Source organism: Leuresthes tenuis, unplaced genomic scaffold (genome assembly GCF_036924035.1).
Source record: "Leuresthes tenuis unplaced genomic scaffold, fLeuTen1.0.hap1 SCAF_18, whole genome shotgun sequence".
NCBI classification, from domain to species: domain Eukaryota; kingdom Metazoa; phylum Chordata; class Actinopteri; order Atheriniformes; family Atherinopsidae; genus Leuresthes; species Leuresthes tenuis.
This window is the reverse complement of record NW_027325372.1, coordinates 14980160-15007745: the sequence shown is the minus strand read 5'-3', so window position 1 is coordinate 15007745 and position 27586 is coordinate 14980160. Positions and strand designations below refer to the sequence as shown.

At 42.1% G+C, this 27586-nt stretch overlaps 2 protein-coding genes across 2 annotated transcripts in view; one reads left to right on the top strand and one right to left on the bottom strand.

Moving 5' to 3' along the window:
- Positions 1 to 27586, bottom strand: part of poc1bl (POC1 centriolar protein homolog B (Chlamydomonas), like) — a 253257-nt gene that overhangs the window by 3360 nt on the left and 222311 nt on the right. The window lies entirely within an intron of this gene.
- On the top strand, positions 310 to 25568 carry elp2 (elongator acetyltransferase complex subunit 2). Its single transcript, XM_072370225.1, has 22 exons — positions 310 to 458; positions 604 to 682; positions 1614 to 1684; positions 1890 to 2034; positions 3394 to 3471; positions 3741 to 3805; positions 3928 to 3994; positions 6346 to 6492; positions 6747 to 6842; positions 7540 to 7640; positions 12482 to 12610; positions 13224 to 13373; positions 14190 to 14381; positions 14521 to 14590; positions 14795 to 14890; positions 16179 to 16236; positions 18345 to 18417; positions 18902 to 19094; positions 22626 to 22747; positions 22915 to 23057; positions 24189 to 24302; positions 24887 to 25568. Exons 1-22 carry the CDS (start codon positions 327 to 329, stop codon positions 25080 to 25082), a joined length of 2517 nt encoding a protein of 838 aa, XP_072226326.1. The 5' UTR covers positions 310 to 326; the 3' UTR covers positions 25083 to 25568.

Sequence of the window (27586 nt, the reverse complement as noted above, 5' to 3'; positions counted from 1 at the left end):
ATTTTGAATATTTTGATATCGTCTCTCGAGATTTTTGTGACTATCTTCCGCCATCTACTGGACTTTACTCCACAGTGCAGCTCACGCTCTCAGTCAAAGCCAACATTATCACATAGTAAACACAGATATATAAGATAATTTAATAAGAATATTTTGCATTGCATTGAAAAATATAATTTGCACTGCTAAGAAAATTAAAATATACGTTTTCAAAGTAAAAGAAAAAGAGAGAGAAATTTAGAGTCTTTGCCTGCGGAACTGTTGTTACCCAGGTGCCGTTTATCCACGGCAACATCTACAGTAACTCCACAAATTCTGCTACCAAGATGGCGGCATCCATAATTGAAACATGCCATGTAGCTTGTTGTGCAAACAGGACACCAAATGTTGTTTCTTGGGGTCGAGGGGGAGTAATTGCCTTCGGGACATGCAACTCAGTGGCTCTGTACAACTCGCAGGTAGAGAAATATGTCAAATCTTATCGAAAATGTGCCGCTAATTCGTGGTTGGATGTTGAAACTCCAGTTACTCACACTGTGGTTTTAAGCTGACGATTATTTCGTTTAACAGCCGAACAAACACATTATTTTTGTTTTCCCGTAGGAGAGGAGAGTTGTCGCTGTGCTGAATGGACACGCAGGCAGGGTGAATGCAGTCCAGTGGGTTCACAAAAAGAACAATGGTGAGCTCCGAACTGTCAGTGAAGATGCTGCTACAAACAAAAAATAATAATTTAGGCACAACCACAAGGAATATGACCGCATGGGTTCAACGATTTAGTGCATCTCTGGTGTACATTGAGGTGTACCTGACTAACCGTAACATTTTTAGTTACTTGGTGATGATTTTGTCTCCATTTTCAGTGATGTTGAGTCTTTTTTTAGTTTGCTGGTCATTGTGCAACACTTTTTTAGTTTTCTTGTCTTTGTGAGGGTTTTATTTGTTTTAATGGTTGGTCTGTCTGTGTGTCAGGTTGTCTTACAGCCCTTTTGTATCTAATTTGTCTTCTCCATCGTGATAATTTTATAGTAGCTTGCTCAGCTCTTTTTTGTGATATTTCTGTTTTTTTTGCAATCAGTGATTGTTTGCATCCACATGTGGGTTTTTGAGTTCCATTTGATAGTTCTGTGTGTTTCCTTTGTCTGTACAGTTCTCTCTGTAATTGTTTCGATCGACTTCTTTGCTAGTTTTGTGTTTCTTAGTGAAATAACTAACATCACCCTTGCCTTTCTGAGACGAATATAACGGAGAATCGGAATCGGATTTCCTTGATCCCTTGGGCCCCTGTGGTTATTCAGTGTCATCACTCCTGTCATACAAAATCTATACATGAACTGGTTGACCATTTCATTCCAAAACCACGTGCATTTTTGTGCTGCTGCTACAATCCTGAAGAAGCCTCTTGCACTTCTTCTTGGTGCCGAGCTGCAGTGTTCTTCTTCCATTCAACCAAAAGAGCAGCAAAGAGGCTGCACAAAGATGGTTGATAGGGCCAGGGCACTGAAAACCTATAGTTCAACATATTATTGTATGCTGTAGAATTTAGATTACCTTTTATAATTGTAACAAGTTGCCCAGACTGACTAACTAACTGTGTCACATTGTTGTCACAGCACCAGAATGTCATCTCGTCTCAGGAGGCTCAGACAATCGGCTCATCCTGTGGGAGGATCAAGATGGGAAGGTAACCACACGTTGCGTCAGATACTGTTTCTGGCATCTTTTCACAGATTGCTTCTAAAACAAGTGCTTACTCAAGGGGAATGTTTTGGATTTCTCTCTATAATACTGTCATTATCATGTTGAATAGCTTGAGATGGTAAATGTTATGATTTGGTGCCATTTGAATAGAATAAAAGAATTAAAAAAATTTCTTGGACTGGTTCCAGTTCATCCAATCAGTGGAGTGCAAGGGCCACGGCGGTCCTATCTGTGCTGTGGATACCATCTATGTGGAGCACTCGAAGATCCTGGTGGCCTCCTCTGCATCAGACTCCACAGTTCGATTATGGCTCTGCAGTGACACCAAAGAAGGTAAAGGACAAGGGAAAAGACACGTTTGTTCATTAATTAGCCCATGTCCAAACAAAAATGTTGAAAGTCCAACGCTTTGTCAGTTTTTCCAGATTTGTCAGGCTCCTGTTTGTTGGTAAACGGGTCATTTTTGATGGCTTGTACTGCAGCACCTCTAGTGGCTGCTGATGAGCGCAGTGATGTTTTTAAAGACGATCGCTTGAGTGTTTGTTCCAGAGAGCAGATTGGACTAATACTGACTTGATAGATTTCAAGGCTGGAAACATGTGTGGGCTATGTAGAAAGCCATGAGCTCCAGCTATGATTCCCCATGGCAACAGGGTAGATAAAGAGCCTCCATTTTAATTTAGTGAAGGTATAGTTATATGAATGTGTGCAAATGATGATGATGACATTCATCTAAAAACTGTGCCGTGAGTTTACACTGGCTATTTAATTTTTATACTGAAGGATAATGACTGAATGATCCCCCCCTTTAAGACTAATGATGAAGTTTTATCTTGCTGGAGTAATATCATATTAGACTTTAAATATATTTTATCAGCGGTAACATAATGATATAAGATGCAGGTGACAGCAACTGCAGATATAGATCATACAGATAAGGGACAGTTTAGTCTACCTTGCACTAATGACAGAGGAAAGCGATCTTAAAAGTGAGCCGATTACAAAGTCCTAAAGGGTAGAGGTCTATGCTAATATTTGTCTCTGAAAACAGAACTATTTGAGTTCTGAGTAGTGTGAGCTGCTAAGATCTGTCAGTGAGCTTTCTCAGGCTCTGCAGGAGGGGTGGGGGCACCAGAGAAAGGCAAATTATTGTGGAAAAACAGCCCGTTGGCAAGTGAGATTTACAGAATCGCTTACCATGACAACTGGCTTAAATTGAACTCATTTCACAGTTGATAAACTCTGCAGAACTTACTTTCTGGAGCACATTTCTGCTCTGCTGCAGAACTGATTTGGGTGCATCGCATCTGTGACATCGCATCTCTGTTTTATTCTGTATTCTGAGAGTTTCTGCAAATCAACATGAAGACAGCTTTACAGTCATTGAGATGAGGTGTGTGTGTGTTAAGCATACTGCGCATACAGTTATACTGTATATGATCTATCTTGTGTTTCTGGCTGTAAGCAGCATGTGGCAGCTTGAAATACATTTTACTTTCTCTTATGAGGTGAAACTGTATTTTTCTGCAAATATTTCTTGCAGGAAGAGTCAAAAGAACAATTTTCATGTGCACCTCTCCTCACTCCCCGAGACCACATGTACAACATAAAATATATATTATTTTGAATTGTAAAACGATTTTGCTGTTGTGATTCTAAAAGTTTAATTGGATGTGCATGTGTACTTCTCAGCTGAGTGCCTCCATAACGTATCATTTGGCAGTGGTTTCATGCTGGATGTGTCTCTGACACTGTTGCCAGGAACCAGAGGTAAGCATCAAACTGCACCTACATAGACATTCTTTAAGGTGCACAAGCGTGTATCCCCTCATGTCATCCCTCAGCTTACACCGCTGCTTTAGTGACTGTAACCGACTGTCCCACTCATAATGAAGTCAGCCTTTAAAGTGGAGTCAGCCTTTTGACGTGGGGCATCACACTTCCCTCCACCTTCTGTTTATAACATCTAGATGCTGATATGAATGTATACAGTCTATTGTCTGTGTGTGTTGTTACGCGGCTGTTTGTGTCTCTCACAGTTCCCATACTGGCCTGCGGAGGTGACGACTCCCGGGTGCATCTATATGCGCGCTCCAACGGACAGGTAGGCTCAGATCAATACTCGCTCTCGAGCAGCTTGTTTATATATCCTGTGCCATCTCTGTCATTTGTATTGGTTCAATTTGGGGAACAGCCATTGACTGTTTTTAAACCGCTCCACAATAGCTCCAGAAAAGCATGACTCTGCAAGGACACGAAGACTGGATCCGTGGAGTGGAATGGGCATCTACAAGTGAGTGACTCCGTTGTGTTGTTATTGTGTACGTCCACATATTGTACAACTGGAGGCAAGTTTTTTTTTTTATTCCAGTTTAATTACATCAAACAAAACGCCTTTTTGTTGCAGTTTCTTTAAAGTAACACTAAGGGATTTAGCTCATTTCTTTGCTCTCCGACTCCCCCTACAGTCGTGGGATGTAACACCATTGTCATTAGAAATAAAATCTCCCATGTGGGCCCGGAAAATATTCACCTATTCGCATGAATTTGTTGTCGTATGACAGGGGCCACAAAAAATGTCATGCAACTGTAAGGCACAGCGGTGTAGCGAGGGGCTGAGAACCGTAGTCGTGAACTGCGGTATCTCGGCACTCGAGGGCAGTTTTAGGCCCTGGAATGTGCATGACAAAGGTAAACAAGTGAAAAGCACATAGTTTTAGGGTTCACAAACTTCTCTAATGTTACTCTTAAGCTTATATCTATCATGCATAATAACCACATGAATTCGACGATATCACTCATATGAAGCTTCATATATACTCTTACTTTGACATAGTCATAGAAGTGTAAAGCGTTGTTAACTTGTAACACATCTCACACACACATATTTTTAAAAAAAAAGGTCCCAGTCACATCATATTGAGGTCGGAGGCAGGTGGGTCGTAAAAGTAGTTCTAAAACCTAACTGTCAAACTCTCGGTACGTTAATAAAGCAAATTAGTGGGATGATTATGTTCATAAACCGAGGCAAGGCAAGACAAATTTGTGAGCCTGCAAAGAGGGAAGTTTGATTCTATGCAAGCATTCCTGGCAAGTCCCTCACCTGAATAAATCCTTCGGTTTTTAATTTTTCACCTCAGACAAGTGACCAGAGGAAGAACCCGAAAGGCACTTTATCAGCTATTAGATATTAGGATTCAATGCATGTCTTTTTTTTTTTTTTTTAGTTTTCGTGTTTTCCATGCAGTCGGTTTTAACTTCCGCACTTTAGTGTCTCAGCTTTTGCTACGTACCCCCCCCCCCCAGCAATTAACTAACACAATCATAGAGTCTCTACTCAATACTTTGTAGGAGCTCACTAAAATACTAAGATGTTGGAAATGCCATAAATGATGAGAAATGACAGTAGCCCAAGTTGAATGTTAATTTGATGCCCATGTGTGGGCGAATCTGTGTCAAAATGGAAATCAGTGACGCAGAAACATTAAGCTGACAGTCACACCTGCGAGTAGTTTCAGACAAGAACCATAACAAATCATATTGTCATTAGTATCCAGTGTCGTTATGCCATGATCGATATGATAAAATAGCCCGCCTGTCCCTCCTCTGAGACCCAGAGGGCCTTAGGTGGTAGTGAGAGAAGAATTTCTATTATGTCTGTTTATCTTGGCAGAGATGAAACTGGATCAGTGGCGACTGAACTAAAACTGGCACACATAATGTGAAAGACGGGGACACTGAGGAATGATGGCATGTGGTTTGTTTACCACCTGTCTTTGTATATTTGGCCTGTACTGCTGCTGCCTAACTGGCTACATCACAGCCAGAAGCCATCCTCTCACAGCCTTGATTATAATTCTAACAAATCGCTGATAAAAGCCCGAGCTGAAACTCTGTAGACTTACTAGCTCGGGCTGAAATGTAATTACAGCTGCAATTAAGCTAAAACACTTTGCCTCCCATTTGCAGGACATGATACGCTGATAAATCATTTCAGAGGTGAATGCAATGGGTGTTTGTCTGGTTACCCAAAAAAAATGCTCTGGGTTTGTTGAAGCTGTTCAGTTGTACAGGCCCGTGGTGGACTGGAGTGCGGCTCCAGAGATCATCTGATGAAAGGATGAGACGCCAGTCAGTGTCCTGGTCCTCACAGCCCTCGCAAACATTTATATGTATGCAGAGAAGGAATATGGAAATGCAAACATGCCATTATTATTATTTCTTAAATGTATTTCATTGCTCCAAAATGCTCTAAAGTCTGTTACCGTAGCGTTACAATTTTTAAAACCTTGAAGTTTTCCATCTGTTGAATGTCACATGTCTAAGTGGGGCTGTGAGGATGTCAGGTTGTCACTACATAATTCCCACGTCAAAAACAATTAACAATACTGTTGTGACGTCTCAAAAGTAATAACGATCGCGTCATTGAAATTTAGCTTAGATTTTTAGTGTCTTTATAAATGCGATACAGTGAAATAACGGGTGTGGGGAAAGTGGGGGATGGTCTGCCAACAAAACTGTCCAAAAGTGCTCAAAAAGCCCTGTGGAACTAATTCAAGGTGCACCTTTGTCAGCTGAAGAATGTCAGCTGAAGGATCGTCTCAGTGGTGAGGCCTTTCAGGGTTTTCTCTCTGGCTCATTCAGGTGGGGAGCTGTTCTTAGCCAGCTGTTCACAGGACTCTCTCATCAGAGTGTGGAGGCTTTGTGCCAAGTCTGGCACAGACATCGGCACAGAGGACGACCCCACCGTCATCAGAATGAAAGAGGACGTCTTCGAAGTGACGGAGAGAGGTGAGTGGTCCAGCTCAGCATGATTCCGAAAAATACCATGAAATAGAGAGAGAGAGACATGCTTTTTGATGTGGACAGATCAGTGCAACACACACTTACACACATATATATAGTTGTTCTACAGAAATTAGCCACAAAAAAGTATTATTGTTGTTTTTTTTATTATTATCCACGCCAGCTTTGTAAGTCGGCTGCTTTTTGCATGTTCATTTGATAAAACTCTCTCAGCTGTTGTCATTGTGTTTGTGCCACAGACGTGTCGTCAGTGTTTGCCGTGTCCCTTGAAACGGTCCTGGCCGGCCATGAGAACCGGGTCTACGGAGTTCACTGGCAGCCCCCTTTCTACAAAGGTGCGCAGTAACCTCTGAACATTCCCATCCTTTGCTTGATTTTTCACAGATGGTGGAAGTGAAATTATTTTATTATTTAGTCTTTCAGTGCTATTGCTAACAAAAGACAGGAAGAGACTGATAGTTGAAAGGAAAACGGAAAGATTAATTGGTTAATTGGTTCTCACGGGGAAATTTAGGTGGCCTTAAAAAGTTATCCTATCTTAATCAGTTCACACACATCCCTGTTTGTTTTACAAGGGATGAGCACAAGGGTGACTTCTGTATGGTCCTGATTAGTTTACGGTTTTTCTTTGTAATCGTACTTAAATTTGCACAGGAATGTGGTGTTTATTATTCAGCTGCATGCAGTCACACAATTGAAAATTCTGCTGCGTTCCCTCTGCAGTCTCTGTATGGGAGATGTTATCTTTTTTTTTTTTTTTGTAAATATGCAATACTTGGTGTGATGCATAAGAGCAGGTCGTGGAAATGAAAAATGCTGTACAGATTTCAGTACAGATTATCAGCGAACATACAGCAAAATCCTATGCAAATATCACGTTTGTTTACTTTTTCGCCATTGAATTTAATAATTCATAGGCCACCAGTGACCTTTCCTAAAGCTACAGAAAAGACCTGCAGGACTGATGGTCTGTTATTGAGCATTTGTCCTGTATACTCACACGTTTGAGTGTCTCTTTGTCTCCCCCTGTAGACGGCGAGCTGCGACAGCCTCTCAGTCTGCTCTCTGCCTCTATGGACAAAACCATGATCCTCTGGGCTCCTGAGGAAGGATCTGGTGTCTGGGTCGAGCAGGTGAATGTTGACTTGGATGAAAGGGAGGGTGTCTCCTAAAACACAGACATACGCGCATGGGATAAATCCCTCTGAAGTCAGCACAGGGTTTGCACAGTCGTCCAGACATTCACACACACCCAGTTCTACAGTATGTTTCAGCCGCCTTTCCTTTCAGCAGCTCGTGACATGATCTGGAGCCTCAGCCTTCCACCCATGATCCTCCTCTCCCTCTGTCAGTACCCCAGCATCAGTTTCCACTCTCTCTGACATTGAGGTGTCAGGAATAGAAGTGATAGACAGTGATGAAGAGGCGCTGAGCCCAGTGCACCACTGTGAGTTTAGACAAGCTGATGTAGTCCTCCCCCATCGTTCCCTCTATCACTCTATCACACCAAACCCCCTCTTTTACAGCCTGTTCCCCGGCACATCTGACAGCAGACGGAGATGCTGGTAGAAGACATGCCTTAGCCTCTGCTCTGCGCACCCCCCCCCCCCCCCCATCCCATGATCTGTCATTCCCTTTAACTCCCCAAACTCACCTGTCATAATTTTCCATCTCCAACCACTTATCTCCCTTTCTCTCACTCTCTTACATTATCTCTGTCCATTTCTCCAACCTTTTCCCTCCACCTCATCTCTTTGGCTCCCAGCAGCTGTTGTTGTGGCAGAGTGGGGCTAAATTTAACACAAGTGTGGATGAAACAGAAAAAGCAGCTCTCTGCCCATCTGGCCAACACCCAACGCCTTTTTTTTTTTTTTTTTAAATACATCTGTCATATTCTCAGGTGGTTCAGAGCTGAACAAGAACACTTTTTCACTTATGCATGCAGACATCCTAGAACGTGAGCCACGAAACACACGCGCATTCCACACATCTCCGAACAGGATTGCTCACCTCGCCCTGGCAGGCACCCGGGCTGTGATTACACTCTGGGGGCAATGAAACGGATTCCACACTTGATCAGTTCCATTTTTTTTTGCACCTTTGATCTCATCATTCACATTCACAGTGATGAGCAACAAAGACCACAGAAAGGAGAGAGCGGGAAAAGTTTTGAGTCTCTCTGACAAAGGCGCGGTGATTGGGGCCTGAAGCCACTGCTGATGTCACATATTCTTCTCAATATCATTAAACTCACAGTATCGGGGGCGGATGGGGGGGGGGGGAGCAGTGGGCACAGAGTGTGGTGCTCAAAATCTTCCCCCAGAGCTTGAGTCTTTTCTTGTGATGCCAAAAGAAAAAAAGTAGATAAATAACCCCCCCCATATTTGGAATAACCTTTTTGTTTAATGTTAAAGTGCATGGCATATGACTCCTTTCTATTCCTCCCGTCTCTGTTTGAGAGCCAAACCCTTTGAACTGACAGGTTCTCTGCCTACAAAGGAGGCTTAACCTCTGAAGCTCTGACACACACACACACACACACACACACACACACACACACACACACACACACACACACACACACACACACACACACACACACACACACAATAATTCACACATGTATGACAATGAAAACCCTCCGTGAATTCAGTTCTATTTATGTTTAGTCCCTACCTTTACAAATTCAGATTAAAGGTGCCTGCTCCTTTTTGGTACCCAACTATGACCCGACCAAGGTTAGTCTTCACTGACACTGAAGTATTTGGGCCGAACAGATTCTACAGCGCTAAATGACCAGCCATGTGTGTCCTAATTAGCTGATTTTTCTTTCAAAGAAGTGCTCCACATCTTCACGCTGATTAGAGTAATTGGTGAGATTTAACGGAGGGCAGGGTTAGCAGTAGGGCGGTCGGGGCCCACTGCTGCGTAAAGCACATCTTGCTAACGAGACACACTAGTAATTAACGTCTCTGACTGACCACAGCGGGCCACCACAAGGCCGTGAGGGATTATTAGTTTGTGTGTGTGTGTTTGAGAGATAACCTATTTTAGGACCTTGGTGTATCACTCCCACAGATCAAGAGAAGTCTTCAAGTCCAAAACGAGAAATAGTGCCAAAGCAATTAACATCATGGACTTGATTAAAGCGTTTAGTCATAGTGTAAAGGTAAACCGAGTATTCGCTGAGCTGCTCAAAATGTTCGTGGGTGTTTGTTTTGATATGTGGAACTCATCTAAAACACCATTTTTATTATTCCTGACAGAAATGAAGATGTTTCCATGAAAGACATTTTCGATATCAGGGCTAACAGTAATTTCTTTGCTGTCATTTGGGAAAGATTCCCTCGTAACCTTGTGGCATATAATAATTCGAGTGGTTTGAGAGCCAACTAGACGTTCAGCTCGTGCTCCTGGTTTTCTTTTGCCTGTCGCAGCTCTTTTTTTTGGGAGGAACTTGTTTCTATGGGCTGCTCTGCATATGCAAATGAGCGTACATGAAAGCCTTACTCTCTCCGTGTCGGCCTGCATAAAAGCCTTGGAGGTTGATTTGAAAACCTGTGCTCTACACTGTATGGGTTTTCTCAGCTTGACTAAGCTCATTCAGTGTTCGTCAGCTGCCTTCTCCCTCCAGGATGATATATCCCTTCCCAACTAAGCTGCCCTTGTTATATCCCTCTCCAATAGCCCCACTGCCCAGCGATAAGACATGCCAGGCATCCATATTGTTCCCCCTCTCGTAAACAAGACAGATGACGGCTTTTTACCTCTGTGTGTTTTTGCATGATTTACAGCTGGCTCCCGTGTGCAGAATTTTAAAATCGATCTGCTTAATGTTGCATCTCATTCGCTCTCAATCTCTTCATCTATGTCCCCTCCTGGTTGTCTCTCCTCGCCGTCTGTCTTGTTCCCTCTCTCTCTCTCTCTCTCTCGTTTCGTGGCAGGGAGATCATGCCATTCAAAGTGAGAGTGCTGCTGCTGCTATTAGTTCTGCCGTGTTACAGCATTGCTTAGAAGGTCATTGGTGACCAACGAGGAAGGCCCGGTAATTGATGGCCTCACTTTTCCGTGTCAAACTGTCAACAGACCTACTCCAGACAGTGTACGTTCTTCTGCTGGCGGCTTATCAAGTAGTTTTACATGTTTTAAATGCAACAACATGATCACTTGTTGGTTCTGAACCAACCCTAACCCTCCTTGTTTTAAGAAGAGATAACAAGGTGAGTTGTAGAACTCACTTGATTTGAATCATTCAGGTATGAAGTCTTATATTACCTCACAGCCAATGCACGTCTGATGTAAGGCTCAAGCTAATTAAAGATGGAAGATATATTATATAACTAAGTCTTGATTCAGAATACAGCAGAGGGAACAGTGCTGTGGTCTCTAGTGTTTGTCAGGTCCCTGCCAATTTGAATAGATCGTCCCTTTGGGCCCAATTTACAACGATGGCCTCAGGGCCCAATAAGGCTTTAGATGGATTTAATTCCTTTTGACAGTGAGAGGTTAACCAGGTGTCTCAAACTCTCACTGGTTTACACTTTGAATCCTATTTCTAGGACAAGGCTCATTTCTCTTATACAAACCAGGTCTCTGTTGCCAAAACATTAATTTTTCCCTGCTATAAATATTTTAATTAATTCCCACATTGTTTCAAGTTATTTCTGTGTGGGTTGATAATCCTGCTCTGAATCCGACTGGTGATGCACGCAACTGGATGATGTATTAATATTTCCTCGTTTCCTCTCTTTTAGTATGTACTGTAATCTCGGTTCTCTGCGGGTATTCATTTCAAATGGGCAATTCAATGCTGATTCTAATTATTATTTTTTTCTAATAAAAGAACTAATGAGATGCTTTTTAATCCTTGATGTGACTGCATATTGTTCAGTTTTATTCGCACTTATTTCTTTTCACATTCACAAAAAAAAAAACTATAAAGAGGTTCAGAGTGAGTTAGAATGACCTTGCATGGAGTTAAATAGAAAAATTATAGGGAAATTGGTATCTGCGCTTAGATAAAAAAGGGTTCACTGCCCTGAATGGTAATTTGAATCGAACAAAATTGAATACAGAGCTGTCCGTAAGTTCAAAAGTCTCCGCGGTCGGATAGCTGGTCAGAGACCAGAAGGGTTAATTTTTGTGTTTAAATCTTGTTCGGACTTGAAAGGCTGTGATTACTGGTGTTTTAAAAGGGAATTGACTTTGGTTTTGTTTTGGAAGTTCAGACTCAATGAAGGGTCGCATCATCTGTTTGAGCATGACACTGCAGTCAGAGACTCTCATACAAATCCAGTTGGAGTAAATCTATCAGTATTCTGACGCTTTGCCATTTTTTATGATTATATGTTTCATTTAATATGCTGTGCTGCAGTTGCTCTCATTTGGTATCAGACGGTTGTATTTTTGTTTGGGAAAAAAATACCCTCAACTCTAATAAGTCTTGTATTGCATGATTACTCATCTGTCTTGTCAGCCTAATCTGTTCCCTCTCCCCTTGCTTCTGTCTGCCATTGTGGAATCTGTTAGTTAATGAGACTTGGAGCGCAACTGAGAACAGATTTGACAAGCCTTACTTTTTTCTTCTCACTTGTTCTCTATAATTGTCAGCCTGAAGATTCACCTGAAGCCAAAGTGTTTGAGAAAACAAACGAGTGCCCTTTCGGCGCTGCTTGTTGGCATATAGGCTGAGCGGGTGTCGGGCTGAAAACTCCCCGGAAAAAAAATGGCTGCTATTAAAAAGATAACCTTCTTTAGTCAGTTGTCGTTTCTCTTTTTGTGGCCCTTTTTGATTTATATTGTTGTTGCTACATGGTGCTTTCATCTCTGTTTGCTGCCAGTCAATGACTCTGACCCAGAATCAAATTGGCTTTACCCACCTGGCGTCATCTGTCTTGTATGAATGGATTGAAAAAGGGGAGAACGGTTCTGATCAGCCATGATAGCAACTAACAACTTCTCTCTTTAACACCAGGTGCGTGTCGGGGAGGTGGGTGGAAACACTCTGGGCTTCTACGGCTGCCAGATGAGTCCAGATGGCTCCATGATTGTGGCTCACGCTTTCCATGGAGCGCTGCATCTCTGGTGCAAGGACCAAGACAAAGTGAGTCATGGTCATGATTACGTCTCAAATCCAAGTAATACTGATATTTTTCACAAATAGTCCACTCGTCACAGGTCATCGTGTCTTGGCTTTGGGGCCTTCCCTGAATACGTCCAGTCTGGGCAAAGGCAAAAAATAAGATGGCAAAACAGTGTTTTACTATCCAGTAAAACCTGGAAATTGAAGTTTTTGCATAATCCCATTACCAGACAAACGACAATGAAAGATGTAATTTAACATTGAATTGTCCAATAAAGATTCAGCTGTTGTGCATTTCTATTTTCTGTAACACTTTTAGATGGTTCGATTAGAATGTTTATTCACACCAGCGCTCTGTCGGCCACTCCGTCTGACAGGCTTGATTTGTGGCTTTGTCGGGTGTCTCTGAGGAAGAGTAGAGGTTTGAAGTCCTGATGTGAGATCAGAGAACGCCAGCTTCCAGTAAATTTAAAGTTCAGATTCAGATGTTTCAAAGGAAAATCCGCCTTTCAGTAGCATTTCCATTACAGTTGATCACCACGGTCATAAGCAAGAGTTTTGGAGTTTACCGTTTGGCAGCAAGGATTTCGGTTTACATATTTGTCATCTGACCATTACAATGTTCTCTCTCCAGGGGGGGTGGAGACCAGGAGTCGTGATATCGGGTCACTTTAACGCAGTCCAAGACCTGAGCTGGGATCCTGAGGGTGAGTTCATCCTTAGTGTGGGCTCAGACCAGACCACCAGACTGTTCACTCCATGGAGGAGGCGAGACAGTAAACAGGTAAAAACAGGTGATGGGATGGGATTAACTTTTATGTTAGAATTAGAAATTTTCAAAGAACATGAAAAGTTTTCGAGATGGGACACCACCTCCGTGGTATGAATGATTTTCTGTTAGAGAACGATCTCTGCTGCCTCTGTTGTGTCACGGAGGGAGTGGGGTGATTGTCCATCCAAAGAGCAGTTTGTTAAGTGACCTCTTGTCCCTCACCGATACACATGTTACATTTATAGTGGGTTATTACCAAGGATAAAATGATGTCCATCACAAACATGTGAGTCACATGGTAATCCTGTGAGTTATGGTGCTTTCACTCCTATCTTTCTCTGTACAAACTTTTGGACCTTTCTGTTTGATCCAGACAAAGAGCTTGTAATCTCAATCCAAACTGAATTGTCCATGGTTCAGTTCATCCCAATGCAAAAGCATTTGTAGCATTTCAACATTGGAGGAGATAAGAGTACGGTTATAAAGCCTTCTCTAATAGGGAGGGATGGACAGCAGACTTGACCTACTCAGATTGATTACCCCCCCCCCGCCCTACAACAAATACCTTTATAGAGTCGTACACCAGTAGCATATTGTGGAAGTTGAACATGTTGAACTTTAACGCTTTCACTTTTAAGCTGAAAATATTTCACTTGAAAAGGAAAATGATCAGTTTTTTTGCTTGGTTTCGAATTCTGGGTTCATGTCCATGACACCAAGTCCCTAAACTCCAGTCAGATCTGCTGAAGAAGGCTGATGCCTCCACTGGCTACTCCACGAACACATCTCCACTTTTACGGTATCGTTTTGTGTGGTTTACCACTGCAGGCAACCTGGCATGAAATCTCACGGCCGCAGATCCACGGATACGACATGCAGTGCCTGGCCATGATCGGAAGGTTCCAGTTTGTGTCGGGAGCTGATGAGAAAGTCCTGAGAGTGTTCCAAGCGCCTCGTAATTTTGTAGAGAACTTTGCTAACATATCTGGGACCTCAAAAGAAAAGCTGCTGGCTTCCAACGTGAGTTCCCTGTTCTGGGATCAGATCCCAAATAAATGCTTTACCCCCGTACAAAAGTGCAAAGCGGACCACGCAGTCCACTTTAAAGTCGCACGTAGTTTGAGTTTTGAACGTCTCTCTTCTCTCGGGCTTTTGCCAGGACTCTGCCAACCTTCCAGAAGGAGCCAGCACGCCTGCCTTGGGTCTGTCCAACAAAGCTGTATTTCAAGGTAAAGTACCTACTCTGCACTGCAGTTGAGTGTTTCCAGCTCACATTGGGGCCAAGTTTTGTCTGATAATCATTTTTCATTCAGAGCTCAATTTTACCCTGCACTGCACTTAAAACACTGCTGTGCCATATTCAGTTTAAAGGGTTTACTCAGTACATTAATCCTTTCTGTGTAATGTAATTGCCAAATGATTCTGATTTACAGGTGACCTAGTCCCAAAAACCAAGGAAGAAGAGGAACATTTCAACAGTATATCAGACCAATACCAAGAATCCTATTTTCACCCGCTCAGCCTGACTGGTACAGTGAAACTGCTTAAACTAACTTATCATATTTCCCTGGCGGTGAACAGCTTCAACACACATTCTGCTTCAGGCTGTCACCAGTTCTTTAAATAAGAGATATTGATATGCAGCCAGATGGTTATTGCTCTACTTCTGGAGTCCATAGTGTGTTGTGCTAGATGCTGATGGTATTTCATCAGGAAAAGAGTGGATTAGTTATAGTGGAGGAGCAAGAGCAAAAATGTATACAGGAGCATGGCAAGAAAAATACTGGATCTAATTACAATGTGAATCGGTAAAAATTGTCCTCAGTGATTAAGAATATCTCAAATATGAGAGAAGGAATATTGCATTTGTGGAAGGTTTGGAAAGGACACAGATCAAAAGAAATAAAAGAAACAAAATGAAGAAGGACAGAGGAGAAACTAATTGTAGGAAATGGGCAGATGTGAAATGAACCTGAGTCGAATGAGAAGAAAGTAGCCCAGAGTTTTAAAACCCCTGGGCCAGAGGATGTCAAGGGCTGTCATCAGCATGATTGAAGCTACTCCTTAATCTGCAACGCTAATTAGAAAGCAGGCTTATGTGATTGCAAAGTTTAAGTATCACCGACCCCGGGCTGTGTGGGTTTCAACCAAGTGTGGAGACTGTTGGTAACAAAGCATTTTGTCATTTGGCTTCTGCAGGCAGGGAAAGAAATGAATAATTAGGCTAAATGGGGAGACGGTGACCAATAACAATAACCTTGAAGGCGAGGTAGTTTTCCATCGTGCTTGTGTGGATCTGGTGGTTCGAGAGGGAGGATTGGCTTGCGCTCAGATCTGATCCCACTTAAAACCTGCAGCTGTGAAGAACTGAAGATAAAACCGCAGTTGTTTCAAAAGCCTTTTTAAGTGAAAAGGTGCAAGTGTTAGGGCTGAGGATTTCACGCAGGCCAAACACAAAGAGAAATCAACTGAGAGAATATTTTCTTTTGGCTCGTTCCGTCTCTCTCTGTTCCTCTCTATGGCACCTATGGTCTTTATTTTCTCTTTAAATTCTGCACTTCACACATTCACAGATGTATTCATTGTCCTAAATATCGCTGGTTCACAGTACAGGGATTTAAAAGAGGGAAAATGATGATATTCACTTGGATATAATCCTTATTTAATAAATTGGAACTGATTGTATTTAAATTTTTCAAACAGCTTCATTTTCAGAGCCTTGCGAGTGGCAGCTGAGTAAGGATGTCAAAGTTTACTCTGAGTTTGTGTGTGTGTGTGTGTGTGTGTGTGTGTGTGTGTGTGTGTGTGTGTGTACAGAGCCACCACCGGAGGATCATCTTCTCCAGAACACACTTTGGCCTGAGGTCCAGAAACTGTGAGTACCGAAACTGTACCTTCAAACACTTGTACAGTCTGTCTTTAGGTTATTGTCCGTTGTTTTTGTTTTTTTAGCCTAATAATGGCCTGTTTCCCTTACTTTGAGAATTCCTTTGACCATATGTTGCAGGTTCATAGTAATAACTTCCAAATGCTCAAATGGAATCAACCCCAGACTGTTGAAGTGCTTAATAGATAAACAAGATTATCTAACCGTGATGAACATTTGTCCACAGATGGTGTTGTGCTGTATAGCTGAAGCTGCACAAATTGACATTGAAAATCTACAACCTTCCATTAATGCTCTTCAAGTTGTGTCTATTGATCTCAACATTTTATTGATGTGACGGCAGCAGCGATATTCATATTTTCATATATATATATATAAACGCCTAATTTTGTATATGTATAGATGACAAACGTGGATCCAAAATATACAGTATAAACAATCCGGAAAGGGACTTTTAAGGTCTTTTTCTCTTTTATGGTGATAAGATTTACAGTGTAGGCATACATCTACCTCCACTCTTTACATCTTGCTCATCAATTCATTTTATTGCTGCTGATGCTGATTGCACTAATTATTACATCGTATATAAAGGTTGGGTCTTCACTTCTTCCTGTTATTGTTTATCAATAAGGCCTTCTTATTGGGAAGCTGCCATCTTACTTCAGGTCTATGGAGGGGTGCGCCCGGCCAAATCAGACGCGGTCCAATGGCTTTCACTGCATCTCATTCGGGTTTAGGTCGGGTGATTGTGGTGTCCAAGACACAACCCTCCTTCACTCTCATTAAAACGCTTTACTGAAGGTGTGTTTTGGGTCATTGACCTGTTGAAAAACGAAGGATGGCGCCATTAAGTACAAACCAAGTGGGATGGCACGTCACCGCAGAATGCTGTGGCAGTGATTGCTATTTAGGTGTGCTTTTGTTGGCTAAAAGTCTGTACAGATGTCATCAAAAGTCAAACCCAGCTATGTAATCTTTCATTCTATAGCCTGAACAAATGTCTGCTAAATGTCATCCACAGAATTTGCTGCTCTCGCTTCTATTTCAGAAATTCGGATTAGTTTGCGGGGAACAGATCTTCCAAGCTGTTCCCCAAAAATTATGTTTTCTGTTGTTGATGATAGAAATGACGCTCACAAAAAGGTATCTAGTGCACGTATTCGCCATTTCAGTGGGCAGTCGCTCTCTGATGCAAGACCCTTGCATTGGAAATGAACAGTGTTGCTGGTGTTGTAAACGTAGCTACAGAGAAAAACTAAAGCATTTGGTGTATTCTGCATATTTGACACATTTCTATTTCAAATTCTTGTTTTCCCTTTTAAAGAGTTTTTAACGTGGCTCCTGGTGAAGCAGCATTTTCGGATATTTGATTTAAACCCGGAGGGTTTATTGTATCTGAAAATGATGGATTTCCCATCGTTGTTGTTGCTTATTTATCAGCCAATCAGAATCCAGCTTCCTGCCGCGCCATTAGCCTCCTCTCCAGGGTGAATATATTGCTGCCATTTGTTGCCAATGCTAAATCCATTTACCAGTCATTCCGCCATAAACATGACGTATTGCGTGGCCTTTTATTCCAGGTGTGGACATTGTGTGTGTTGACACACATTTTTCTGCCTCCATTTGGCTTCACCTCTTGAATCATTTACAGCATAATAGAAACATTAAAATGAGTAAGTGGCCAAATTATTTTTTGTGCCATAAAGAATGCTCTAACAGTCGTGGGCCAAATTGCTGCAGTGTTTGAAAGCTTCCTGGTAAAAGATTGTTATTATTATTTTTTTCTGCTGAGTTGCAGACTGATTTTAGTTCTTTGACATTTTGAAATTACCATGAGACAGCAAGCCAGAAGCAATTAGGCTTTGAGTGATCGGCTACTACATCATCATTGTTCATCTCTGTCAGCACAAGAAGAGCTAGTCAGCACAGATCAGTGTGTTAATATTACCCAGTCTAATTATTTACCTGTCTTCAATTGGTTTGAGCTCCAGAGATTGTTGGAGTAACGCTTTTTTAAATCTTCTTTGTCCTTTCATACCTAACAGGGCTGCTCACGATTACTCCCTGCATGTTTTTTCCCCCTTCTCTTTCTTCAGGTACGGCCACGGCTTTGAGATGTTCTGCCTTGCGTCTGACAGTGCCGGGACAGTGGTTGCATCCGCATGCAAGGTCAGTCTGCTAGAACCCGTCAGAATTGCATGATTCTCCTGTGCAAAAAGCATTCGATCAAAGGAGGTAGTTTTATGTCAGACGCACTCATTTTCACACCATAAGCTGTCAGTCAGGGATCGGTTCTACATGTCCTGACATGTCCAACTGCACCGGTAATGCTGCTATTCTCATCTGCGATACGTCATGTTTCACCTTCCTCAACGTGTAGTGAGATACTGACCATGAGAATAGCAGCTTTATTTTCATGCAACACAATGCTGCCCATGGCAAGTAAGTAAAATCTATTAAAAGACATTTTCAAAACAGAAATGACAAAGTAATTTCCAGGAGAAAGATAAGCCAAAGTGAATAATTGAAAAGGTTGTAAATAGGGTATATAAGCATGAATAAAGAAAGAACTGGTGCAGCCCACACAGAAAACACACGTTTTCAGGTTGGGAGTTTCGCACTGATGGTGAACTGATCTGCACCGTCTCACTAGGCATCTAAAGCTGAACATGCGGCAGTGCTGCTGTGGAGCACAGCTACATGGCGCCAGTTGCAGATGTTGCCGTGTCACGCGCTCACGGTTACCCAGATGGCCTTCTCACCCGACACACAGCAACTGTTGGCCGTTTCCCGAGATCGCACCTGGTCTCTGTGGAGACGCAACCCGGCCACACCAGAGAGTCCAGGTGAGAACCGAGAGCTCGTTACGCCAAAGCTGAACATGAATGCGTGTCATACAGTGAAGTGATGCAGCAATTATATTTAAAAGTCACAAGTTCAAAGGTGAACTCCCCAGCGACATCACGGCGTTCTGGAAAAAACAAAAGCAAAATTCTGGTTTCTATTCAATAACATAACTTTGGGAACAAAAGGACAGATTGTGACGACATTTCTCATTTTGTCAGATATGGAGTTAGTGACGACTCATCCTGGATCCCCACCTTGAAACTGTGGTGCTGATGTAGATCTAACTTGCTGCCAGTTGGAAGCATCAATACATTGGAAGTCTACAGTCATGGCTACACATTCTTATTCTGCCATAACCAGTTCGGTTGACAAACAAAAACACAGCTTAACATTTTAAGAGGCTGGACAGATGTGTCAGATGTGTAAACTAACTTGTTGGCAGAGGAAAATAACCGTGTGGCTCATAATAGGACAACAGTTTTTTTTCCTGGGGCTTTGCCAGAAAAATTTAATTTAATTAAAAATCTGTTTGATTGAATTTCAAGACAAAAACACAAAACTGGAGCCCTTCTGGCAGACATGAGCTATCCCAATTCAAATTAATTAAAATAAGGTAAAACCCACAGAGCAGATTTGTTCCGAGTTGAGCATCGAGCATGGAGCTGGCCTTATTGGAAGGATTCCCTAAATAATACTGTGAAGAGCCAAACCAGTGATGCATTGGTTGAATCTAGTCCAAAAGTAGCAACATTTAAACACATCCTCTCTGCCATTTTGCGTAATTTGAAGTGTAGTGGGTCAGTCTTGACCGAAATCATGCAGCAGCAGCAACTTCAAATGGGAATGGACATTAAAAGGCTCCTTAATATGCACAAATACAAGACCATCATTTTATTTTAGGGGCCTCGTAGAAAGAGTTTAAATGCTTAAACGTTGAAGAAAATATATATATATATATTTTTTTTCTTCCCCTCACACACTGTTCGGCTCTCCTCACATCCTTTCTAAAATGCTATGTTTTAGCTTTTGCACCTTTTTTTTTTAAGAAAGACCGAATCTGCTCAGAGGTGGTGCAATTAGCGCAAAACAGCTTCCTCTTCAAGATCACCCTCAGGTCAATATGGAGCCTTTAGTGGCCCGTCAAACTAGCCGCTAGGCGGGCCTTTATTTAGATATGTTGCGTGATTTAGCCAAGTTTGGAAACGAGAGGTCTTACGTAGCTCAGGAGCAGCATCTTCTGCAGGGAGAAATGCATGTTTTTCATTAAATGAGATTTTGGGGGATGGTAACTTTGCAGACCTTAAATACACACAACAAACTGAATTGTACACCGAAGGAAACTGAAAACTTAAGAAAGCACAATATTGAAAAAGTGTTGCAAGAAACAAAAAATATTAATGTAAACCCTAAGGATCAGGATGAAAAAGAAGACTTTTTTTGAGTTGATCAAAACTTGTTTGAATAAGTGACACGGTTATGCGTTGAGTCGCCTATTCTTGCTTATGAATTCATGTCCGTATGCAGCTTTTCATTTTGTTATTATTCCTATCCACTTTGTCTATTTTTTTACCGGCTTGTTTTGTTTTTGGAGTTGCAGTAAGGGTTACAGAAACACATTCGTTCCATCACTGTCTGCTTGTGCTCGGTCTGAGGAACTAACTGTGAAACCCTCTTCACAACCAGATGCTAAATAATCCCGTGGACCCCTCAGGTGTGCTTGCAGGACAGATTCTTGAAGTTTTACCCTACTTAAACATTTTTGAAGGTGTCGCACCACTTTCATTTATTTAATTTTTTTTTAATGTTGTTAAACCCCTTTCCTACGTACATCTGGTACTAATCTGAGGATCAATGATTTGTCAGATTTTTCTCCTGTCCAACAGGAACAAAATGTCTTTCCTGCTCCAGTTTGTTTCTTCTTCGTGTTCCTACTTCAGCTAGTCGTGAGAATCTCATCTATTTTTAGCTTGTTTGATGCAGTATATAATAGATGTGTTCTTGATTTAACATTGATGAGGGACTGCGCAAAAAATATAAAAAAATAATTTTTTTTTAAACGTACAGGTTCCATTTGGAATATCAGTTTAGATTAGATTAGTCTCCATTAGGCAGTGCCATCGGGGAGGCGTCTGATTGGTACTAAATTACATCTGCAGCATGGGAACACTAAGCATGACTCAAAATCAGCCATAAACCCCTTTCAGCAACATATTTCTTGACAGAGAATGTCTGAAATTGAATCAGTATTTCTTTTGGCTAATGCCCCTCAGTTTCAGGGCCCATGTTGTAAAAACAAGAGTGTGTTTGTGGAGTTTGTCTATTTGAGAGAATCTCAGCTGCCTGACTGACAAATAACTCAATCCTGCATTGAAGATGAGCAGAGCACGACATTTAAGCCCAGAGGATTACCTCTCACCTCCTCCTGGTAAAGCATCTCGTGTTTCTGCTGGCTGCTCCGGATGGTCTTAATGTGCACTGACAGAGGATAACCGGCCACGCAGTCTTCCTGTTCGCCTTATGGCAGGCTGCACAGAGGCACAGCGGTGTGTGTGTGTGTGTTTGTAATAGGGGAGGGTAGACTGAGGGAGGTTGTTGGGGGGGAGGTCCCGTCTGCTCTGGTTGGCTGCTGAATCACTCAAGGTGATTGTGAAGAACGCACAGAACCTCTCTGGCTAGACGAGGGAAGGTTAAACGAAGTCGGTGCTGATCAAACAGACTGACTCCCTCTACTCACACATCTTCTGCTTTGTGCCAGTATGTCCTCCTGCCATCCTTACCACCTCCACTTTGCCCTTTATTGTAAGCTGAGCAGCCCAGCATCTTTTCCAAGAGACACTGTTACCTTTCTCTCCTTTTATTCTCCCTTTTGGGGCAGTTTTTAATTACATGTGTGTAGTCTTTCGTATGCAGTGCTGTGTGTTGCTTCTGTCTCTCCTTGTGATCGGACTAAACAGCCTCGATGCCTTTCAGAGTCCTGCTAATGGCTGAAGGGGAGCGCTTGTCCCGAATAAATGTGTTTTTTACAGGAGAGTTTTGTTGTAAACACACGGTCGCCACACGGTGGTTAGCTCAGTCTTTTGCTGTGGTACTGAGGTTTTCCACACCCATGTGCATGCGTGGAAAGCACGACTTCTGGAGACCCACAGACAGGGGGCTGCCAGCAGCATACAAACAAGCTCTCTGGGGAAAACCAATCTGAGGTCTGAAATGACTTGGGCCGGGGAAATAAACAGCAGCAGGTCATAAACCAAAACTGACTGAAATAGAGGGTTGGAATGAGGTTCCCTGTCTTGTTGGGCTGTTTATTTGTTGCTGTGGAAAGGCTCTGTGACCGCAGAGCAGTGAGGCAGGGATCCAGACGTGCTGATGTCATAGTACAATAATCATAACAGAGTTTTACTACCAGCTCATCCTCTGCTGAAAAGGAGACAAATGAAATGCGACAAAATATATGTTGTGTTGTCTGGCTGATAACACACGAGTATAGTGTTTGAATTCAATTTGGTATCATCTCTGTTCCTTCTCTGCAGAGCCCCTGTTCTCACTTTGCGCACACACGGGGAAGGACACAGCCATACACAGTCGAATCATCTGGTCATGTGACTGGAGCCCCGACAGCAAATACTTTGTGACATCTAGCAGGGACAAGAGGGTAATCTTCACAATGTTGGCTTAATTCTAAAACATGAAAATCTAATTTGCTTTGAAGGTAATGAAGTGATAAAGCAGATGGCTGCACTTTGAGTAGTTAGCATTTCAGATTGCTCATCCAAAGTTGTGTGTGTGTGTGTGTGCGTGTGTGTGGGTGTGTGCATGTAGGTGATAGTGTGGGGCCCGTGCAGACTGGAGTGCTCTGAAGAGCCTGTGCTTCCTCTGGAGATTAAACCATGTTCATCCATTTTGGAAGTGGGTGATTCTGCTACTGCTGTAGCTTTCTGCCCTGTACTCTGCTCTGATAACAGGTACACACACACACACACACACACACACACACGCATTCAATCATGTTTATATTTCTGTTTAATGTCCACATTTCTATACAACTATTACTTTTTTTTGGTGGCGGTCTGCCTTAGGTGTTTGTTTTATTTTCTGTTAAAGCCAATCAGTTGATCTGAGAAAAGCAGCCACAAAAAAATGGAAGAAAAGGGGAAAAAAAACACATTTTATTTTATTTTAGGCTTCCCAAAGTGACAATGTAAATGTAATACATGGGACCAAACTCTTCTTCTATTCTAATATTAGAGGTTGAGGAGGAATCTAAGTGGAAATGCTTGCTTTTATCATTCACAGGCTGAGATTAGTATGCGGCTGAAGGTAAACACAGAAGTCAGCTGTTCCATCTTTGGCATCTTTGATTTATATTTGTGATGCACATCCAGCATACTTGCCAGCTGAGCTGATCACCATCATTGCTCCACTCTTACCAATTTGTTAGCCTGTGTGAGGCTGTGGATAGCTTTCCAGTTAGTGTGCACCAGATGCGGTGGTTTTAACTCTGCAAGTTCACAGACAAGAAAGAGTGTGGCAGCTAAAGACGAACAGCTTCGTGCTCAGTATGGCGAACTGAACGTCTGGAGCGACGAATCTCTGTGACGTTTCATCAAAGTCATATAACTTCATTAGCTGTAGCTCAGCAGCTGGCATTGTTCTCGCTGCAGAGAGCAGAGGAACACCAGAAGTTTCCTGAGGTAGAGGAGGTCGTCTTTCAGGTCACTTCAGTTATCTCTGCGTCTGTGTGACGTTACAACTAATGCTCAGATACATATGATACAATGCATATGCCGATTATTAGGTCAGACGTTGTTTGGAAAATGAGCGTGCAAAGCTTCTAATTTATAATTCTGCCTTCATTAACATAAAAAACTGTCTGAGGAAGATCATTTGTTAGATTGTAACCAGTCACTACAAAATGTCTACAGTCTGTTGCTCAATTTTGGAAACTTTTGACCTTATACAAAATGATATGAAATAGGGTTGAAAAAATAATAATAAAAATCAGAAATTTTCTTTGAAACTAGGGCAAAGGGAATGAAGGTTTTCCAAAGGTCTGCTCTGCAGTGACACGATGTGTTCTCTGGCATGTTCCACAGCTACCTGCTCGCAGTTGGCCTGGAGTGTGGACGGATCCTGCTGCACAGGTGGAGCCCTGGCCAGGAGACTGCCGGAGGAGGAGACTGGATCAGCTGTGGAGAAACTGACACCTCGTATCCTTATCATGTCCACTTTATCGGAAGCAACTTTGAAAGACCTCTCGTGGCCTTACATTCCATATAATGGGCAGTTTCACAGTGGCAGTGGTGCAGCTTCAGGTTAATGTCTGCTGAGAGGCAGAAGCTTTTTGTTTTGGTTTGGCAGAAAAAGACAAAAGGCCGATGGAGTGAAAAGCTGCTTCCTTTGAAGAAGGGAGCAGAAAAGACGGAGGCCATCGACCCTTCCGCTGTGTGTTTCTGTGTGTGTTGCATCCCACTTGGTGTTTGGCTCATTATCTGTAAAGTTCACAAGATCAACTACAGAGTACTATTTTTAGTCATTTTGTATTAAAAGGCCACCGCTCCTCAGACAAGCCTTTCTGCTGCTCGCATCCATATTTATAAAAGTGCATCATGTCAGCTGATCTGGGAATTATGCTTTTTACTTCTGTCTCTTTCTGTAGCAGAAGTAAGGTTAGAATTTTTTGTGCATGTATCTCTGCATTTTTTAATTTAAGAAGGGAAGATACAGCAGTTAAGTTCCTTTTTTGGTCCATTTTTAAACTGTTGTTTTGCCTTCATTACGCATCCTTTCATAGACAAAGCCATGCTTTGGCAGTCAAGCGGCTCTGCTGGAGGCCCAGGGCCGGCCGAGCAGGTCGAGAGATCAGCGAGAGGGTTGGACAAAATGACGGAGCGGGTGAACTCGAGGAGGAGAGCTCCTGGGTCCAGCTTGCCAGCGCAAGCATCGACCACACTGTCAAAATCTTCAACATCAACAAACGGGCTCTTTAGCGCCACCAACACTGACACCATTATGTCTCTCATGCACAGACAGAGACTTGGACCGGGGGCCACAGGCCTGTATGAGGTACCAAGGCCACAGCTGCTGGATGGCTGTTGAGTCCCTGTGACAACCAGCAAAGTCACGGGTCAGTCCCAGGACAAACCCACAGCACACAAGCCCCGCAGTCTGTCTGCGCAAAGCCGAACGGATTTGATGGGTGGATCGTAGTGAAAACATCATGACCGTAGGGTGTTTTTTTTTGCTCGAGCACGTCAAAGCATTTTAGATTCAGAGAATAACACTCTGCTGGACATCTACACAGACGGTATCTACGCAGGTTATCTGAGGACACGTTTGAAAGGTAGACTGAATATTTAAATCGAGTGGTTAGTATGACCGTTCTTTTGTCTTCGGGTGTTATTAAAATGTAATCGACTGCAGATTTGTTTGCTATGTCGCGGCTTCAGACCAAATGATTAAATGTTTTGTATCGCAACAGTTTTTTCTCTTTTGTTTGGTCTTAACAATGAATGAAAAGAGTAGTTTTCCAAAAGTGTGTCTGTTTTTTTTACGCAAATAGGACCCTGATGTCTCATTTATTACTGTTACACAATAGTTGCCAAACCCACGTTACTGCACTTGCTGTGCATTCATGTGTGTAGAAATCGCACAAAAGTTTGTTACATTCTTTACCTTAATTCATTAATTAATTGCGGTTCCCAAAATATCTCCATACTTCTTGTTATTTTAGTAATTTAGAGGGGGAAAATATCCTTTCTGTATGTAGCGTTTACTGTCTCGTTGGGAACCATTGTTCCAAGATTTAAGTTGTCAGATAAATACATCTAAAATGCTGTTAAGACATGTCCATCTCTCCATTTTACACACCTGTAAAGGGATTTAAATTTTTCTTTCTTGTGACATGAAGTTAATATTAAAGCATTCATTGGAGCAGATGCAAAAACTGAGAGTTTAAACACTGGAGGAGATTTAGGTCATTTAGAACAGGACAGATTTCGATTTAGGCTACATCTGCTTTTGGAGGCTTGGCAGGTTATTATTATTTTTTTTTTTTAAACAGAATTCTCAAGGACAATCCATGTGGTGGATTTACAGTAAGCTCAGCCGGGTGTGCTGTCATTATATGTCAGCTGTAAATTTATCTGCAGGAGATCGTGACTATTGGCCATAACTCTCTCGAATCACGCTTTGTGGCATGTGTGGAGACATCAGTCAGTCCCGGTCGCACGTGCCCATCCAGGTAATGGCTGTTTTTCAAACGGTGAAATGAGGGTTAGAGGCAAACCTGTGATATATCAAGGGGTTTTGCACTTTTATATTATGTAACGTAATTACTGAGTCATTATCGTCGCTATTTCAATATAAGCCTTAATGATCATCTGGTTTTTCATCAATATATTTACGAGAGACTAGCAAACTAATACATAAAAGGAATATGCTCCTCTCTCAGCTGCCCTCAACAGTGTGCCCTTGACCACTTTTCTCGATGAGGTTGGATTGCCATAATGTGGTGCCGAGGAAGGATTGGAAGTCGCATCTCGACATCTTTGTATGCTGCAGATTAATGGGGAAGATAGTGGCCAGTGCCACAGGAAATAACTCACTGACAAAGGTTGATGAAACCTCGGGAGCACTACTTCAGAGAGAGAGAGTGAATGAGTGAATGCTAAGAATGATTATATTATTATACCTAGGTGTCACGGTCTTGGCTCTCTCAGGTGAATAGTCGCAGATTATAGCTTTTTACACTGTTGAAACGATGACATTTCAGGCTTTTGTAAGGCAAACAAAGACGGCGTGACAGAAAGATGTTTTAAAGAGGATGCAGTTTCTGGCTTATTGTTGCTTTTCTGTGTATGTTTGCTGTGTATAAGCACTGTTGCCCTGCTTTTGTTGGGCATGAGTCATACCTCACCGTTAATGCTGTGTTTGGTGGGGGATATATATATTTTCACACCTTAAAGAACATACTTTTGTGTTTTCTGGTGTTGGGTTTTCTTAGTCTGATCAAGTTATTTGAATTATTTACACTTCTTATTAATAAAAATAGCAGGTTGCATGAATGGGGAAAAAAAAAAAACATTACGGAAGAAACCGCAAAGACCAACGAACTTCTGTTGTTAAATTAGTACTTGAATACATGCCTGTTGAATTTATCATGACACATACATTAAGACATTAAGCCATTGACCAAATCAAAGTGGAATTCTATTGATTGAATATTTTTCAAAGCGGTAGATCTGATATCAGCAGTAAGCTATAGACCAGATTTGCGGTTATATTTGTATGAGGTATAAAACATACATGACCCATTCTCATTCACCAACTGAAAGCATAGTTCCTATGGTAACGCAGTGCACAGCCTGCATGGTTTTACTGTCACTGCAAAGCTTCTTTGGCTTGTCAGCTGGTTTGGATATTTAATGCATTCTCTCTGCAGATGATCTACATTTTACCTCGGCACAGTTACAGTCAAAAGGCCCAAATTGTA